This window comes from Tursiops truncatus, chromosome 8 (genome assembly GCF_011762595.2).
Source record: "Tursiops truncatus isolate mTurTru1 chromosome 8, mTurTru1.mat.Y, whole genome shotgun sequence".
In the NCBI taxonomy this organism is placed as follows: domain Eukaryota; kingdom Metazoa; phylum Chordata; class Mammalia; order Artiodactyla; family Delphinidae; genus Tursiops; species Tursiops truncatus.
In genome coordinates, this window is record NC_047041.1 from 102,852,868 (window position 1) to 102,870,838 (window position 17,971).

The 17,971-nt window shown below is 41.2% G+C and overlaps 1 protein-coding gene across 4 annotated transcripts in view; it reads left to right on the forward strand.

Annotated features, from left to right (window-relative positions):
• The window catches only part of KDM2A (lysine demethylase 2A), a 105,801-nt gene that overhangs the window by 76,214 nt on the left and 11,616 nt on the right, over window positions 1-17,971 (forward strand). For 3 of the 4 annotated variants that reach the window (XM_073809239.1, XM_033861225.2, XM_073809240.1), the window contains 5 exons: window positions 430-545; window positions 4,089-4,215; window positions 6,648-7,042; window positions 15,973-16,056; window positions 17,499-17,768. In XM_073809239.1, the coding sequence (XP_073665340.1) occupies window positions 430-545; window positions 4,089-4,215; window positions 6,648-7,042; window positions 15,973-16,056; window positions 17,499-17,768 (992 nt within the window). The remainder of the gene's footprint in view (window positions 1-429; window positions 546-4,088; window positions 4,216-6,647; window positions 7,043-15,972; window positions 16,057-17,498; window positions 17,769-17,971) is intronic. The other variant, XM_033861226.2, reaches the window with a different exon arrangement.

Sequence of the window (17,971 nt, forward strand, 5' to 3'; positions counted from 1 at the left end):
CATAGATTTTGGAGTCACAGACCTGTATGACTGACTATGAATTTACCTGCTAATACTACTTTGGTCAAATATTTAAATCCCTGTCTCATTTTGTTGTGAGGAGTAAATGACAATACATGTAAATTCTCTTGTACTAAGCCTGGTTAATATTAGGTGCTCCAAAAAATGCAAGCACCATTTATTGAAAGTTTGTTGTAAACACTTTACATGTACTTTCTCATTCAGTGCTTACCAACCACACATATAAAGTATAATTTATCCTGATTTTATAGAGGATATTGGGGCTGCAAGAGATTAAGTAACTTGACCAGCCGTGAAGAGGCAGAATTAGAGTAAAAAGTGTGATCCAGAAGTCTTGTACTAATGCTCTGAGAGAGCCATGTTACAACGTGTGCTTACAGCCACTGCCCTCCATTCCCTTTCTTCTAGGCTGGATTCATGCTGTGTATACTCCTACAGACACATTAGTGTTTGGAGGCAATTTTTTGCATAGCTTCAATATCCCCATGCAGTTAAAAATATACAACATTGAAGATCGGACACGGGTAAGTAACTCTATGTAATAATTGGATTTGAAGAGGTTTCTTATATCTTTCTTTACTCTGCTTACTATGTAACACTCAAACTGTTATACTTTATAAATGTGTATACTGCCTTTCTCAACTGGGGTTGTGTGAGAGAATGCAGCCCTATAGAAAATGATTTGTGTGTCTTGTTTTGTCAGTTTTCCATAGGATGTTACATAGCTGATAAACCATTCTGGATATATAGGGGAAAAGTTACATGCATTGGATACCTTAAGGCAAGAATTGGCAAACTTTTTTTGTAAAGGATCAGATAGTAAATATTTTAGGCTTTGTGGGCCATACAGTATCTGTCACAAGCACTTAACTCTGCCTTGTAGAATGAAATACTTAAATAAGTGAGGATGGCTCAAATAAAATAACATTTTATTTATGGACACTGAAATTTGCTTTCATATAAGTTTCTCATGTCACAAAACCCTCTCTTAGTTAGGTTTTCTTCCCACCCCAACCCCAGCCATTGAGAATGTGATATGTTAACAACTGGTGAATCTTGGAGACGCTGTGGAAGTCTTAGTGGTACTGCTCTTTAAACTTTTTGGTGGATTTGAAAGTTTTCAAAATCAAAAATCAAAAAATAACAATTAATGAAGAATTCACAACTTTTAGAAGGAGTAGTCACTGACCAATTTACTGTGAACATGATCAGTTAACCATTTTGGTGCCTATTTTGAAACATTTATTCTGGTTGGAGCTATTATACGTAAGATATAAGATTGGTATTGTTGGAGTTATAGGGATTGCCCTGTTAGAATTGAGAGGATGCAGTGCTTTTTAAATAAATTTTATAGAATTGAACTTCTGCTTGTTTGTTAAAAGTAATGAAACTACAGAAAACAGTAAATAGTTTAGTAAGTTTTAAGTTATAGTAACAGTAAAAGTAGTTAAAATGTTTCAAAAGAGAAAAATTACATAATTTCATAGTAAAATACTCTTATTTAACTCAAAATCATTCTAAGAGGTAATACCACCTACACTGCTGTAAGATTCAATCTGAAAATGTTTTTAAAAAGCATTCCCTTTTTTGGCTAAAAATAGCTATTATACCCATAGCTTAATTGTTTGCTCAGTTTGAGGGAAGAAAGGGAGAATGTATATTCAATGGCATAGGTAAAATGATCACCTTTATCTCTGCATGAAAAATTTCCTTCAGACGGTTAAACTGTTAATAACTGATGTTGATTTATCTAATTTTCCTGGACTTTGTTTATCAGAAAATGTCAAATTTCAGTATCTAACTGCTATATTATTCCATTTTTCCTAAGAACGGCTTAATTCTTTCATTCCAAATAGGAACCCTTCCGTGTTTCTATAACATTTCATTGGGTCCTCTACATATGTACACACAGAGCCTTTTTTTTTTTTTTTTTTACTTTCTCCACCAAGCTTTCACATTGCCAATATCAACCTGACATATGTTTATTATGTTACAAACTGCTATAAACTTACAGAATTTAACTTAAAAGAGAATGTGTAGAGAATGCTTTAGGGAAGAAATATACAGTGTTGTAAATTTAAGACAATGTTTTGGCTACTTTTGCCATGCCAGTGTAGAAATAGACTATTTGAACTTGATTGTTAGTAATTATTCTATTGATAGCTCTTAAAAGTTCAGTAATTTTATAATAAGTATTAAAATTTTTTCTTCCAAAAACATTCTAACCCAGTCTTAGAAACTGCTGTGCTCTGTGGTGTCTAGCAGCATAGGTAAAATGTAATGGCACAGTTTGGGTGTGTGATGTCTTGGCTATTATTAGTACAGTCTCTTGAGTTCCAAGTGAAAAATCAAAAGTTTAATGCCCATTTTATATTTTATTTATTTATTTATTTTCTGTCAGTATTACTCCGCTCTCAACAGAGTCCCAGAGGTTTTAGAATTCTGGGTTGTCCTGAACTTTTAATAAAGACCTTTCAGAAAAGTGTTAATAAAACTTAAAAGACGAGCAGAGAAGTCCAGTATATTATGTTTAATTTGGGGGGGATCAAGTATCTATTAATTCTTGTGTTCCCTCCTACTGTACCAGAAGTAAATTAATTTGATTTTCAAATAAGGGTGGATAAACCTCTTCTAGTTGTTAAAGATGTAGTGGCAATAAGAGACCGAGATTCGGAGCCTGAAGCCTCTGCGTTTTAAAGCTAATGAAAAGTACCTGCATTGCCTTGCAATGAGGAAAGTGATCTCCTCATTCCACAGTGATGCCCTGTGACATAGTGAAGGGTTTTGAAAAGGGACTCCCATCTGGGTCTCCTTGACTGGGGAAGACTACCTGACATGGAGCTTTGAAAGGAGGTGGGAACATTTTCAGGAGTTACATATTCAAAACAATCCTAAAAGTATTGTTTGCCTTATCCTTTTGAGAGATGGCCCCTCTGAAAGAAGACGGGCAGAATATACAGGCATACCTCAGAGATATGGCAGATTTGGTTCCAGACCACGCGATAAAGCGAATATTGCAGTGAACTGAGTCACATGAATTTTTTTGGTTTTCCAGTGCATATAAAAGTTATGTTTACATTACATGTAGTCTGTTAGTGTACAGTAGCATTATGTCTTAAAAAAAAAAGTAGATACCTTAATTAAAGTATACTTTATTGCTAAAAAAATGCTAACCGTCATTTGACAGTGCAGGGTTGCTACAAACCTTCAATTTGTAAAACTCAGTTAAGCAAAAGCACAATAAAATGAGTTATGCCTGTATTTAGGATAGTCCCCATGGTTGATCTTTCTCACTCGTTGATCCATGCTGATTTGCCATTTCCTTGACTATGGTAGATCTAAAGGGCACTTATTTTTATTATAATTCAGCTGGAATAATTTCATGCTACTTTTGGGGAGAATTGGAAAGAAGACTAAAGATAGCAACTGATTAGGCCACATGGAGTAGTAACCTGATTTGTGGACATACCATTTTGGTAGACTACAATGTATGAGACGGGCAAGCTGAGAGTTAATAGTGGGGCAAGTACTCAGTCTCATGTCCTAGACTAGATATACCTTGAGAATGCATCTCTAATCATACTTTCATATATGTAAGGACATAATAAAAACATATAACTTTATCTCATGTCCTGATTTCCTATTATATTCTGTGTTTCATGGCCTTCTGGTTCAGGGTAAAACCACAGTAAAGGCAAGAGTGGTTGGTATGCCTTTGTATCCTAAGAACCCTAAAACAATTTTCTCAATTAAGTATATTGTGTCTTACTAACATTTTACTCTCTGTCTTGAAACTTGTTTTTGATGCTTTCCCACTCAACAAGACAGCTTCTTGATAGTTCTAAATGGTCTTTCCAAGTACCTTTTATCTTTAGTGATTATTTCCCAAGACCAACATTTTCTAAGTTGACAGATCCACTTAAGTTCTTGCTCCACATGACAACTTAGGTTTGCAGGTTACTTACAGAGTGTTTTTCCTGGGCTAATTATTGCAGTGATTGTTTGTTTCTCTCTTTCCTTGAAAATTGTTATCAGCTTGATTTTTTCATCATTTTTTTCCCGTGTAGGTTCCAAATAAGTTCCGCTATCCATTCTACTATGAGATGTGTTGGTACGTGTTGGAGCGCTATGTGTACTGCATAACCAACCGTTCCCACCTAACTAAGGAATTTCAGAAAGAGTCCCTTAGCATGGGTAAGTGTTCCACCTACATGAACTTTCAAGATACTCTGCAGGACTGAGGGTGAGACTGGGACTATTCCGTAGGCTGTTGCTCAGTAGTTTTGTTTTGTTTTTAATTAATTAATTAATTAACTTATTTATGGCTGCGTGGGGTCTTCATTGCTGCATTGCGGGCTTTATCTGGTTGAGGCGAGCAGGGGCTACTCTTCGTTGCGGTGCATGGGCTTCTCATTGCGGTGGCTTCTCTTGTTTCGGAGCATGGGTTCTAGGCACTCAGGCTTCAGTAGTTGTGGCACATGGGCTCAGTAGTTGTGGCTTCCAGGCTCTAGAGCGCAGTCTCAGTAGTTGTGGCACACAGCCTTAGTTGCCCCGCAGCATGTGGGATCTTCCCAGACCAGGGCTCGAACCCGTGTCCCCTGCATTGGCAGGCAGATTCTTAACTACTGCGCCACCAGGGAAGTCTAGTAGTTCTGTTTTTATAGTTTGTCTTTTTTACTTATCTACTTAGAAGTACCAAATCCATTCACTGAAGTTGAACACTGGTTACAGCTGATCCTCCTATCCAGATGTGAATTACTAGGGCTAAATGAAATATTCTGGATCTCATCTTTGTCTGAGTTGTTAGTACTTAGCTCCTCACGAAAGTAATCAGTTGGAAATTCCCTGGTGGTCCAGTGGTTAGGACTCCGCACGTTCACTGCCATGGCCCAGGTTCAGTCCCTGGTGGGAGAACCAAGATCCCGCAAGCCACACAGCGCAGCCAAAAAAAAGAGAAGAGTAATCAGTTGTCTAAAATGTTTTATTCTGTAAAGAATGGTCTTTGGCACAATAAAAACTAGGATCATATCATCATAATTACTCTTACTATATTCCAGGCACCAAACTAAGCAGCTTATATACATTAAGTTATTATTATTAGCTGTGAGGTGTAGGTATTATTATGCATATTTTACAAACGGGGGCATTAAGGTTCAAGGAGATTAAAAAACTTGTTTGTGATCTAAGAGTTAATAAGTGGGAAAGCTACAGCTTAAACCATGTTGGTAAGATTCTAAAATGTATTTTCTTAACCTTTGTGCTTTAATGTTTCCCCAACTTCTATCAAGAGAAATATTTTATTGGATGTCAAGATAGTTTCAGTTATACATTTTTAGGCTATTCCATGCCTTAAAAATAAAGAGGAGCCAACACTGTAGTATCCTGTGGTCATATATTTAATGGAGAGTCTTCAATCCAAGCAAGATACTTTTTGCCTTAGCATTTCTGAAACATGCTCACCAATACATGAAAGCAAGATACAGAATTGTACATACAGCATGATCCTAATTTTGTTTAAAAATACATCAAGTCGGGCTTCCCTGGTGGCACAGTGGTTAAGAATCCGCCTGCCAATGCAGGGGACACAGGTTCGAGCCCTGGTCCGGGAAGATCCCACATGCCACAGAGCAACTAAGCCCGTGTGCCACAACTACTGAGACTGCGCTCTAGAGCCCACGAGCCACAACTACTGAGCCCATGTGCCACAACTACTGAAGCCTGCGCCCCTAGAGCCGTGCTCTGCAACAAGAGAAGCCACTGTAATGAGATGCCCACGCACCGCAACGAAGAGCAGCCCCCGCTCGCCACAACTAGAGAAAAGCCCGTGCGCAGCGATGAAGATCCAACGCAGCCAAAAATTAATTAATTAATTAATTAATTAAATTATAAGGTTTACAAAAAAAATACATCGAGTCATAGTCATACACATATGTATAGGAAAAGATGGAAAGAAGATACATCACACTGAGTTGTTATCCAAGGGTGGAGAGATATGGGAAGACTTATTTACTTCTTTGCACCTTCCTGTATTTTCTAAATTATTAATAGTCAACATGTGTTACTTTCATAATAAAAGATCAGTTAACATTTTAAAATTCTTCTTTCATTAAAACTTTTATTTTCACTTTGTTTTGATTATCAAAATCTTTATTTTAAAAAATATTCACTTTGTTTTATTAGCCATGTTGCTAAGATTTCAATTCCAAAGCTTAATTTTATGGTGAAAACTTTGAACAAAACTACTTTTTAAATATATGTGCTTCATACTAATTTTTTAAAAGATAATGAAATCCCATAATACCCAAATTAAGTTTGAACTTGAAACTAATTTACAACTATTTTCATAGGTAACTTACTTCTAGCACACAGTTTAAAGACTGCACCCTTCCCAATCTTTTAAAAATCCAGTTGACTGTTACCTCAGTTGTCCTGCTAGCTCAGGATCCTGTTTTTACCTGTAAATGGTTTTCAACAGTGGACAAATGGGTTGGAATAGGGAAGACCATTTTTAAAATGTGACAGCTTTGTCATTTATAACCTCAAGGCCCCTCCCATACTACCTATTTCTCTGTTGATCACATGGCCATGTGTCATGTTCTTACTGCATTTTCTCTTCATACTGGCAGATTTGGAGTTAAATGGGTTGGAGTCTGGAAATGGGGATGAGGAAGCAGTAGATCGAGAACCCCGGCGCTTGAGCAGCAGGCGTTCTGTCCTCACTAGCCCTGTAGCCAATGGGGTTAACCTGGATTATGATGGACTGGGCAAAACCTGCCGAAGTCTTCCAAGTCTGAAGAAAACTTTGTCTGGGGACTCATCCTCTGACTCTAGCCGGGGCTCCCACAATGGCCAAGTATGGGATCCCCAGTGTAGCCCCAGAAAGGACCGACAGGTGCATCTGACCCATTTTGAGCTTGAAGGCCTTCGTTGCCTTGTAGATAAATTGGAGTCTCTGCCACTGCACAAGAAATGTGTCCCTACAGGGATAGAAGACGAAGATGCTCTCATTGCTGATGTAAAGGTAAGGGGTTGGTTATTTTGCATGACAGCTATTGATCTGGCTAGGGCATTCAGTTTCTGGATTCTGAGAGAAAATTTGGGAGTTTTGGGTAATCTTGGTTCAGCGAGAAAGAAGTTAAGTAAGTGTGTGTGTGTGTGTGTGTGTGTGTGTGTGTGTGTGTGTGTTTGGACTGTACAGTGTTTCAATTCCTAGAATGAGGTTAGGTCCCTGTTATGAAAATACTAACATTTGTACGTTCAGTTAGGACTTAAATCTAGTCCTAAAAATGCTGATTTCAGGCTGACCCTAAAAAAAGGAAGAGCCCGAGAAAATGTTTGTATTAAGAAATGTTACTTTGAACTTAAGTTACACTAAGATAAAGAGGCCTATTTCAGAGCAAAAGTGGCCAATAACAATCTCTAGCAGTCTTACTCCAAGCAGATTTAGAGGAAAGAAATTGAAATGTTGGGTTATGTTGAGCATGTTTAACATATTTAGCTTCAAATTTATCTAGTATTAAGACTTAAATACATTGGGGCAACTTTTGAGAAGAGTGTCATTTTAAACATAATTCATCCTATTGCTATTTCAAGTTTCTTCTTGTTGTATATTTTTCTTCTTTCTCAATAAGTCTCCAAGCATTAGTAATCTTCAAAGCCCAGCCCAGCCCTCATATATTGGTCTCAAAGAAATGAGCTTATTTTTAAGGAATCCAGATTTGAGCTGTCTGAACTGGAGAGAGTTCTATTAAATCTTTCCTTATACATAAACATTGGGGACTTCCCTGGTGGTCTAGTGGTTAAGACTCTGCGCTGCCACTGCAGGGGGACATGGGTTAGATCCCTGGTCAGAGAACTAAGATCCCACATGCCACCCGGCACGGCCACACACACACACACACACACACACACACACACACACACACACACACACAAAAGTAACCATTAATATGAACACCAAAAAGTCTTTAAGTCACTGTTTGGAATTATGTCTTGGATGCAGGGCATGGGTATGTGTATTAGAAAGTTAGTTCACCATTTGTAGTAAGTGTTATTTTTCAGACCTGTCATATAGATTGTTTTAAGCCACAGAAGAATTTATAAGGAATAATTTTAGTGACCTCAAGGAAGATGGGCAAAATATCTCATAGTACATCTTTTCCATTCCTGATTCCTGATTCAAGTTTTCCCTTGGCCACCACTAACCAACCAGCTGAGGTGCTCCCTACCTTCTGCCAGATACCTCAGGAAAGAATTCCAAAGACTGGGACAGGACCTAGACTTTTAATTTTTTTAATGTTTTCTTTCTTCGATTGACATTTTAATTATATCTTACTGTTTATGCATCTGTGAAGTGGTAAAAACTTTAAGAGACTAAAAGGGGTGGTACCCTAGTGAGGTTGGTCCTCTCCATAGTGATAGAAGCTAGACAGTTGGTTTTATAGTTTGGTTTTATACAGCTGTTCTAGACAAGGCAGGTGGTTATCATTGTGGCTTGTATTTATGGGAGGAAATAACAAAGTTCCAGGTGGGTGTGGTCCTATATCTGTCATGATTAATGTGCAGCAAAACAAACTTAGCCTACTTTTCCAGACTCACAAACCAGTTCCCAAACTCACTTCCCACCCCTGAGTGAACAAAGGGCACTTACATTTTTTCTTTTCCATTGTGATGGGACGTGTATAATTATGTTTTCCTGAGAGTTTGAGTGTAACATCATCTTTTTTTCTACAGAAGGTTCTCCTTTTTTTGGCTGCACCGCGCGGCTTTCACGATCTCAGTTCCCTGACCAATGATTGACCCCAGGTCACGGCAGTGGAAGCCTAGAATCCTAACCACTAGGCCACCAGGGAACTCCCCAGAAGTTTCTTTTTTCATGTAGCTATTCCATCATGGATGCATATAGGAAACATTAAACCGTGACTTTGGCGACTTATTAACTTGTATAATTGCCTTTAGGAACCCTAAGAAGAAAGATTTGTAAGTTTATCTCTCACTAATGTTCTTGTGGCCTGGGGAATCTGTATTTCTAATTCATGTAAAAGAAAAATATCTTTTTAATCCTAAAGGATGTCTATAGATGGATTTGATTTCATTGAATCCAGTTGTAGGAAGTCATATTATAATTCACTAACCAGTTGTACAGGTCAAATGTCATGATAGAAATACACAAACTCCCTTAACTAATGTAGTTAAATAAGGATATTTGCAGAGGCAGAGTGGTAGGGGAAAATGTAGAAAGATTTGTGTCAAATATTAAGCAGAGTAAAAGGAGGCAGCAAGAAAGGGAATGAGTTAAGAAGAACCATCTAAAGAGAACTCTTAACACTGTGAAAAGTGTCTAGAGAGAGCTTCCTGTTTATCAGGAATCGTGGAGAATCTGGCTGCCATTGCTCACTAAGACAGAGTGGCATAGAGACCAGAGCATGAGGAATGAGTGGCCCAGTAGGATGACTGCATAGACCGACAGTGTTTGAATTCTCCCTTCTCTTGTTTACCCAATACCATAGTCAACATGTAGCTGATAACAGAAGACAAAAGATTTAGAACCCAGTTCTGCAGGTAGTTTCACTTAAGATCAAACGGATTATTCCTACATTTGACCAGTTATATTTAATCTGAGCTTTAGATAACACTGAGTTTATGGCTTAAATACTTCGAGAATCTAAGCATCACCAAAAAGGAAAAAGCATTGGATTGGGTGGGTGCCGAATCACTGCCACAGCTGGAGACTGCAGTGCTAGAGAACTTGGTGCTGTGGTAGCACAGAAGGCTACACTGCAGCAAAGGACAAAAGCAAGCCCAGAGTTTACCCTTCCTGCAGAGAGAGGGATTGTTTCTTGTTGTAGCCTATGTGACTCTCACAAATAACTAGGAGAAGAGATGAGAGGAAAATTGGTGGATATCTCAAGACATCCATAATTACCTATTCCCTGAGAGAAAAGTCAATTTTACTGATGTGGTAAAAGGGCTTTGAAGATTCTAAAATGTTCTGCAGTGTTGAAGAAAGATCATGGAGTATAGAGTTTGAAGGGAATTAGATGAAAAATGAGGCATTAAAAAGTTTTGATTTATTGGCAGAGTTCAGGGGAAAGTAATGAGCGTGTGTAAAGTCCTATTTGGGAGGGGTGTGAGTAACCTTGGCTCCTAATCTAAAATTGAGAGGCCATGTCCTTGAGAAATGTTGACTAAAGAGGCAGGACCTGGAGCAGTATGTATAGTGCAATCCCATTAATGTAAGAAAAAGTGTCTTTGTTTGTATGTGCATTACAGCGGGGTTGGAGGGGGGCATATCAACTGCTGACAGTGCGTCATAGCAAGATGGTGGGAGTCAGCTGGAAGACTGAAGTTTTAATCAGACTTTACTGTTCTGTTTGTGTTTATTTTGGTAGTAAAGGAGCTCTTAATGTATGTGTGTGTGTGTGTGTGTGTGTGTGTGTGTGTGTATTATATAAAGAAGCTTTTAATATATCAATACATTTGGCTGCCCAGCTCACTTAATGAAACAATTTCAGTGTTACTGAATATTTTTCTACTTTCCTATTTTCTCTAAAACCTTTTGATAAGCTTGGCAAACATGTGACTTTTGGGCAGGATACTAGATCTATAAAAGCATGTTTTCTCCTCTGTAAAATAACATCTACCTCAGTGGGGATGTTGTGAAAATTAATGATAATGTTAGTAAAGTACTTAATAAACAGTATCATTATTACAGAAAAAAATTAACTGTTACAGATCTATGAAATTCACTTATTCCACTAATGTGAATAATGCCTGCCTACTCTCTGCCAGGAACCAGGCTTAGAGTTGGTATAAATACGCGAACATACTGTGGACCAAACCCTCAGGGGGCTTACAGTCCAGTGGTGGAGCAGGCATTTTAAGTGGGCTAAGAAAGTAAGTGCCTTCTAGGTTTACAGGTGCTGGGCATGACACTGAGGGGCGGGTGGTCGATTCTGTTCTAAGGGAAGGAGGTGCCAGTCTTTTTAATTTACCAGTTAATAAACTTTCCTGTTAGATGATACAGATTGATTACTACAACATTATCTAAATGATGAAAGCTCTCAATTTATAAATTTGAAATTTTTTCTTTGTGGTACAATTGGCTACTGCTGCTCTGATCTAAGATTCTAACATTTTATTTTGTAACTGTGATGTAAAAATTTACACTAAGCTCCATCCCAGGAGTATGATGGGACTGAAGCAGAGAGTTACGGTTGTGAATAAATACAGAAACACTAATCAGAAATTTCCCTCATCTGACACTTTGGGAGTGATTCTGACACTAATAAAGAGAAGAGCTGATAGAGGACCCAGTGTAATTAGAACTTAGTCCATTAAGCCAGATGAGGAGGGAAAAAAAGAACTTGTATAAATAAAACTTCATTTGCAATTTTTACTGACAAGATATTTGTAATAATTCACATATTCTTACTGACTAAAAAGTTTTAAATAACTCAGCTCCAAGGCATATAGGTTAGGTTAAAATAGATACAATTATTTAAAAATATTTTCATTATATTCCTGTATTATATAATGTTATATTCTTATTCTCATCTTTGTTGCTCTTTTATTCTGAATTAATAAGAGAAAAAAATTAGGTCTTGTTTAATGTGTGATTTGAAAACTTACCTGGAGTGAGTTTCCTGTCTAGTTTTTGTCCTTTTCCGGTGGCCTTTAGAATTTCTGCTTGCTACAACTTGAACTTGTGTTTTGTTTTGTTTTGGAGTAACTTGTTTGTCAAGTATTTGTGCATACTTCATCATCCCTCTAGGTTAGATAACACTAAGACCAAAACAAGCATTTTCCAAGAAGACCTCTCACACCTGTTAAGGAAGGTTTTTCTAACATAATAGGCTAGGGACTTCCCAGGCAGTCCAGTGATTAAGACTAAATTACATAGGGTCTCTGAGTCTTAAGATAAAGTGCAAATGAGGTTTAGGATTAGAGTGACCATTCAAACATTTCCAGGAAGAGCTCCACAGAAGAGCACGAAAGTCCCTCCTTTTCCTTGGTAAACTACTGTAAAAATTAAAATATGCAGAGCCCGGCATCCAAAGCCCCAGGCCCCAGAGAGCCTATTAGGCCATTGCCTGCACCAGAAACTCACTGAAACAACTGTCCTGGAATAAGCGAGAATAAATAAGCATGTTTCCAGTGGTTAAGAGCTAGGTTCTCAGTGGCCTGAGATGTTTATTTCAAAGCAGCTTCTGTCATTTCCAAAAAAGCCAAGTTACATTTATTAGAGTCTAAAAATTACATAAATCTGGCCCCAATATATGGGACACTGTAGCCTGAGAGAGTGCTCATTCTGTCTGAGCTTAACCCTGACCGTGGATCGGTGTGTGGAGAGTGGGTGACACGTGTCACTCGAGTGGCCGTCAGAAGTGGCATGAAGGTGTCTGACAGGATGTGAGGCTGGCTGCTTCATCCAGGGAATATCAAGAAAGAGGCAGGCAGAACAGACAACTGGCATAGGCAGAGGAGATGTGCAGGAGTGCTGGTGCCCTGAGGGCGGGGTAGTCCAAGGGGCAGGGTCCCAGGAGACTGGCAGGTGTGGAGTTGGCAGCTGCACTTCCCCCTGGTTCCCTGTGCCTGGTTCCGAGGTAGGAGAGGTAGGAGAGTAAAGCTCCTTGACCTGAGATTGTGCCTCAGCTGGTCTGACTTGGTCACGAGGGAACTGCCAGCAGAGCTGCCCAGGCGGTTCTCTCACTGTGGGAGGCTCCCCGGGTGGTGAGCAGAGGCCGGGATCTGTTGTGGAAGTAGCTGATATTAAACAGACGTATTGTATTGAATACCTCAGTATTGGTTGAAATGTGTCATTCTGAAGGTTTTTCTGGGAACGTGTGCTGGTTATGGATTCTGGGCTGGGGGAGGGGCAGGTGAAGCAGGCCGGTTGTTCAGGGAGTGAAGGTAACTCCAGAGGAGCTCAGCTCTGGGGCCTGGCTCAGCTGCAGAGGCTGAACTTTGGGCGACTCGCTGTCTGCCTGAGAGCGGGGAGAGATCGGTGTGTGCAGCCAGTGAGAGCACCGGCTGTGACCATAAGAGGTGACCCTGGGGGGAAGGGTGTGGACCGAGGCAAGGACAAACGCGGGACCAGACTTGGAATGGGTTAAAGCCTTGCCTTTGCTGGCGCCTTCCGAAGTCAGCCAGCGAGAGCCCCGGGGGCCGGCCCTGGGTTCTCCTCTTGCGGTGACGGAGGGAGGGAGAAGGCGGGGCGTGGCCGGCTCACCTCCCCGGCGGGCTCTCCTCCAATCGCCGGGCAGAGAGCGCCTGCCCAGCACACCCCCTCCTGACTCTGCCGCAGGACGCTGGGCCCTCTGCTGGCTTGCTCACTAGAGCTCGGCTCCCCTCCTGCCATCTTCCGTTGCAAAGCATTTCTGGGAGCTGCATGTGGGTGACGCAGCAGCATTGTTCGCAGTCACAGGAAGCCGCGGCTGAGCTGAAGGGCTCGAGAAGGAGCTTAGAGCACTGCACGCCGCTCCCTCTGGGTAACCTGAAGGGGTTAGCCCGACTGTCCTGCCTTAGCTGCTCTGGGAGATTTCAGAATTTTCAAGTAAATTGGGATTTTTCCTAGAGGCAGAAAACCTAAGTCCTTCAGCACAACTTCCAATACAGAAAGCAAAACAAAGACGCTGGGGAAACTTCAACCAAGAGCCTCGGCAGCTCCAGAGCGACGAGAAACGCAAGGTCAGGCAGGCGGGCGGCAAACCCTTTCTGGTTCGGGGTGTATGTAACTGTAGGGACTTTGTCTTGGTGAAGAGGCAGAAGAACTGCCTGCCGAGCGAGTCCGGGACAATGCTTAGGTGTTGGTTGTGCCGTCACTGCACTTGTTCCCCTTCTGGTGGGATGTGCTTTCAAATTGGGTCGTTTGGCTTTTGGGAATCTTTTCCCCTTCTCTACTCAGGCGCCCGCGGTTCTCTTCCCCTTCCTGGGCTGTGTCGGGTGTGGGCTTGTGCTTGAACATTCTCTCGAATGCCAGGAGCCTAGATAGGCGTCAGCCTTTCCGCACTCCACCCCCGCTCCCTGTCCCAAACCCCCTCTGGTGAAGGGTGGTGGCTTCTTTATATGGTTTCTTGAAGGGCCTCAGCTGGAGTCTGCCTTTTTTGATGAAGGCAGGACGTGCTTGGTCGTGCTTGGTCGTATGGCCCCGGTGAAATAAGGCTTGGAAGGAAATCTGCATTTCCCTCCACACCCACACAGACCCTAGTAACTGAGTCGTGTATGTGTGAACAGCTGCCCCCCTCCACCCGCCCCGCACCCCAACACAGGCACAGTTTCTCCACCTACCCTTCCCTGTCCCCCACAGAAGTCTTGCAGGTGGACTGCTTTTGGTGAATAGTTAGGTTCCTTTTCTACTCTTAAACAATTGCGGATCTTTCTGTGTAGTCTGTTTTGCTGAAAGTGGAAAGTCCCTGTTTGTGGACAGCTCAGTGCTCGCAGGCAGAGGAAATGGGCAGAGTCCTACTCCTCGGCAGTGCGAAGTGGGGGAGGGGAGCCATGCACTCCCTAGCACACATTTTGAATGGACCTGAATTTTTCACCCTGGGGAGATTAGGAGCCCGTACCAGAGCCTAGTCCCACGTGGCACTGCACCCCGCCTCTTCACCCCCACGCAGTGTGGTGCTAAGAGGAGGCTCCAGAATAGGGTGCCATAGCAACTCGAAGTAAATAAAACGTCTGCAAATGAAATCAGTTTGGGGGAGTGTGAGAGGCATCTGGAGCTTTGGCAAAGGGGATCATCGTGGAGGAGCTTCATGGGTATGAGTTAAAGGGTCTTTCTGAGTCCCAACTCTGGATTTGGAGCATGATCCTTAGGTTAAGGATGAAAAAACTTGGTAGAGAAATGCCTCATGCTTCAAAAAGTCCTGGTCTCTAGGCACAGACCCCACAGGGTTAGGAGAATTATTATTAAAAATGGCCCAGGCATGCTGGCCTGTCCAGGATCAAAGTTTACTTTTCCCTGAAACAGTTAATATCCTGTATACACCTAAAGCAACCAGAAAGAAATTGTGTAACTTGTCTTCTGGATTTGTGTTTTTTTGCAGTTGCCATTGTTTTAGGGCTCATGAGGTCAGATGAGGAGGGATTTCGTTCTGCTAGAAGGTTTGGGACTCAGAAATTTCTGTCTAAAACGTAAAAGATTTGTTTCAAAATAACACTCAACTAGTGTGACTCACTTGAGTGGCAGTTTCTTACTGTAGAATTGTACCTGAAGTCATTCAAACTAGATTGGCTAAAGTCATGGGAACTATTGCCCCTAAGGTAGTTCCTGCTCCCCTTTATGGGAATAAAGGCAAATAACTCTGTGTGTGTGTGTGTGTGTGTGTGTGTGTGTGTGCGCGCGTGTGTGTGTGTGTGTGCGTGTGTGTGTGTGCGTGTGTGTGTGTGTGTGAGAGAGAGAGAGAGAGAGAGATTTGAGATTGAGATTTCTGTAATCAGCCTTAGAAGAACACAGCCCCGGGTTGAATCAAGACATTAAGACCCTGCTGTTCATATTATTAATTCAGTATTAGCCAATCCTTTTTTTTTTGCCACTTCGCCGATAACATCTGCGAAATGAAGGCAATATTTAAATACATGATAATACTCGTTAACTGGTGTAGAAGAGTAATGGGATGAGGTTAAGTTTTACTGTCATATATAGAACTGTGTGACAACACTTGTCACAGTGGTAGCATAAGTGGTTACAGTAAGTACACAAGTATGGGGTTGGAAGCAAAGGTAAATTTGAAGTCTTGATAGTACTGCACTCGTTTGAGTTCTTTTCCATCTTCGATTTCTTTTGCAGTGAGTCTCTCTCTATATGAAGGGAAAATATAGACAGTTGCCAGCCTGCCCTTCACCTTGGTGCTTAGGGGGACTGAGGCTAAGTCTGGATGCTGTTAGGAGTGGTTGGCTCTCTGTTCACTATGTCCTTTTTTCCCCTCTTCTCTCCTGTCTTACCCTTAGATTTTGCTGGAGGAGCTTGCCAACAGTGATCCCAAGTTAGCCCTCACTGGAGTCCCTATTGTACAGTGGCCGAAAAGGGATAAGGTAAGAAATTATTCTTCAGGCTGCTGAAACATTTTGCTGGCTAACCATTACTGTTACTGGAAGAAAAAGAACAACTAGAGGCAGACAGCTTTGGTTGCATTAGTGTGAACTGACAGAAAATCATTACTCAGTTCTGTTTTGCCTCTTAAGTCAGGATAATTGGCTATCTTTGGAGGTGACTCTCTTAACGGAACTGTCAAACTAGGAGACCTGCCTCCAGGTTCAGATGCCAAGAATGGATCAGTTCCTATCCTTCTGGCCCAGTGACTCAATTATTTTCATACATCTGATGTAAAACTAGTTAAAATAATTGCATATACATTTAAAAGGCTAGATGTCTATATTGGAGTGAGACCACACTCTCAAGTTTCCCCTTAATTTGGACTTTTCAGTATTGAATTGAAAAGAGAGGAAAGCAGTTACCCATTAGTTAGTAAATTGTCAGTTATGAATTTTCATGCCTCTTCAGTCAGGTCCTGTATAGTTTTTTCCCATATTGTCCTTTGTCAAGGTCAGTGATAGCATTCTGATCCTGGTCGTGAGTCTGGCAAATAAATTAGGCCCTTCTTTGGTTCCCTAGCTAAAACTTGCAGAGCCATCACATTCCAGGAACGTTTAGGCAGAATATAAAGGTGTGTATCTAAAAGATGTCTTTGAAGAAGACTTCCTCCTTCCTAAGTAGTGTCATCCCACTTGGCTCATGCATGGCCACATGGGACTGCCTCAGAACAGCATTTCTGGCCCTGGCTGTTGAGTGTTCTGTGTCAGAAAAGTACTTAAGGACAGTGGGAAATTAAAGAAGTGGAAGACATAGTCCTTGTTCTTGAAAAGATAACCAGCAGGGTAAAATACAAGTGCTAAAATTATAAACATATACCTTAGAGATTTATTCCGCCCTTACCTATTATTGGAGTGTCTCCTGTGTACCAGGTTGTAGGCTTGGATTTGGAATAATAAAGAACAAGACTTGTCTCACCCTCAAGTAGTTTACTGTCTTCTTCAGGAATGTATTCTGAGTAGTAATATTCAGGATAAGGAAATATTAGAGTGCCCCTGGAATGACTTTGGTACATAGAAAGCTTCAGGGAAGGGTAGCTCAGCAGAGTGAGAGGGATGGGGCTGAAGTAGTCTGAAGGGATTAGCAAACTTTTTCCATAAAGATAATGTGTAGGTAATAAATATAATAAATAAAGATAATTTTTTTAGGTTTTGCAGGCCATACAGTCTGTTGCAGCTTCTCAGTTCTGCCACTGTGCTTGAAAGCACCCATGGACAAAACATAAACAACGGAACATGGTTTTGTTCCAATAAAATTTTATTTACAAAAACAGGCAGTGGGCGGTTTGCCCTCTGGCCATAGTTTGCCAAGCCGTGTAGTGATCTACCCCCTCCAGTCCTTAAAACTACCTGATATGTTTGACCTCACTGCTTTCTCTTTCTAGCTTAAATTCCCGACCCGGCCAAAGGTGCGGGTTCCTACCATCCCCATCACAAAGCCTCACACTATGAAACCAGCTCCACGGTTAACACCTGTGAGGCCAGCTGCTGCCTCCCCCATAGTGTCAGGAGCCAGGCGGAGACGAGTGCGATGTCGAAAATGCAAAGCCTGTGTGCAAGGAGAGTGTGGTGTCTGCCACTACTGCAGGGACATGAAGAAGTTTGGGGGCCCTGGTCGCATGAAGCAGTCCTGTGTTCTCCGGCAGTGCTTGGCAGTGAGTGATCTGCTGGGTAAAGAATATGGGGGAGGGGGGGTGGTACCAGGGGACCGAAATACACACAGTGTAGACTTCAGAGTTGGGAAGACAAGGTTTTGCTCTCTTTATGGCTTTCTTCATTTTGTCCCTTTTTTCTCTAGGTTTAGAAAGAAGGTATCTAATATTTAAAATAATCGAATTTAATCTTTCAGCCTTAGGCA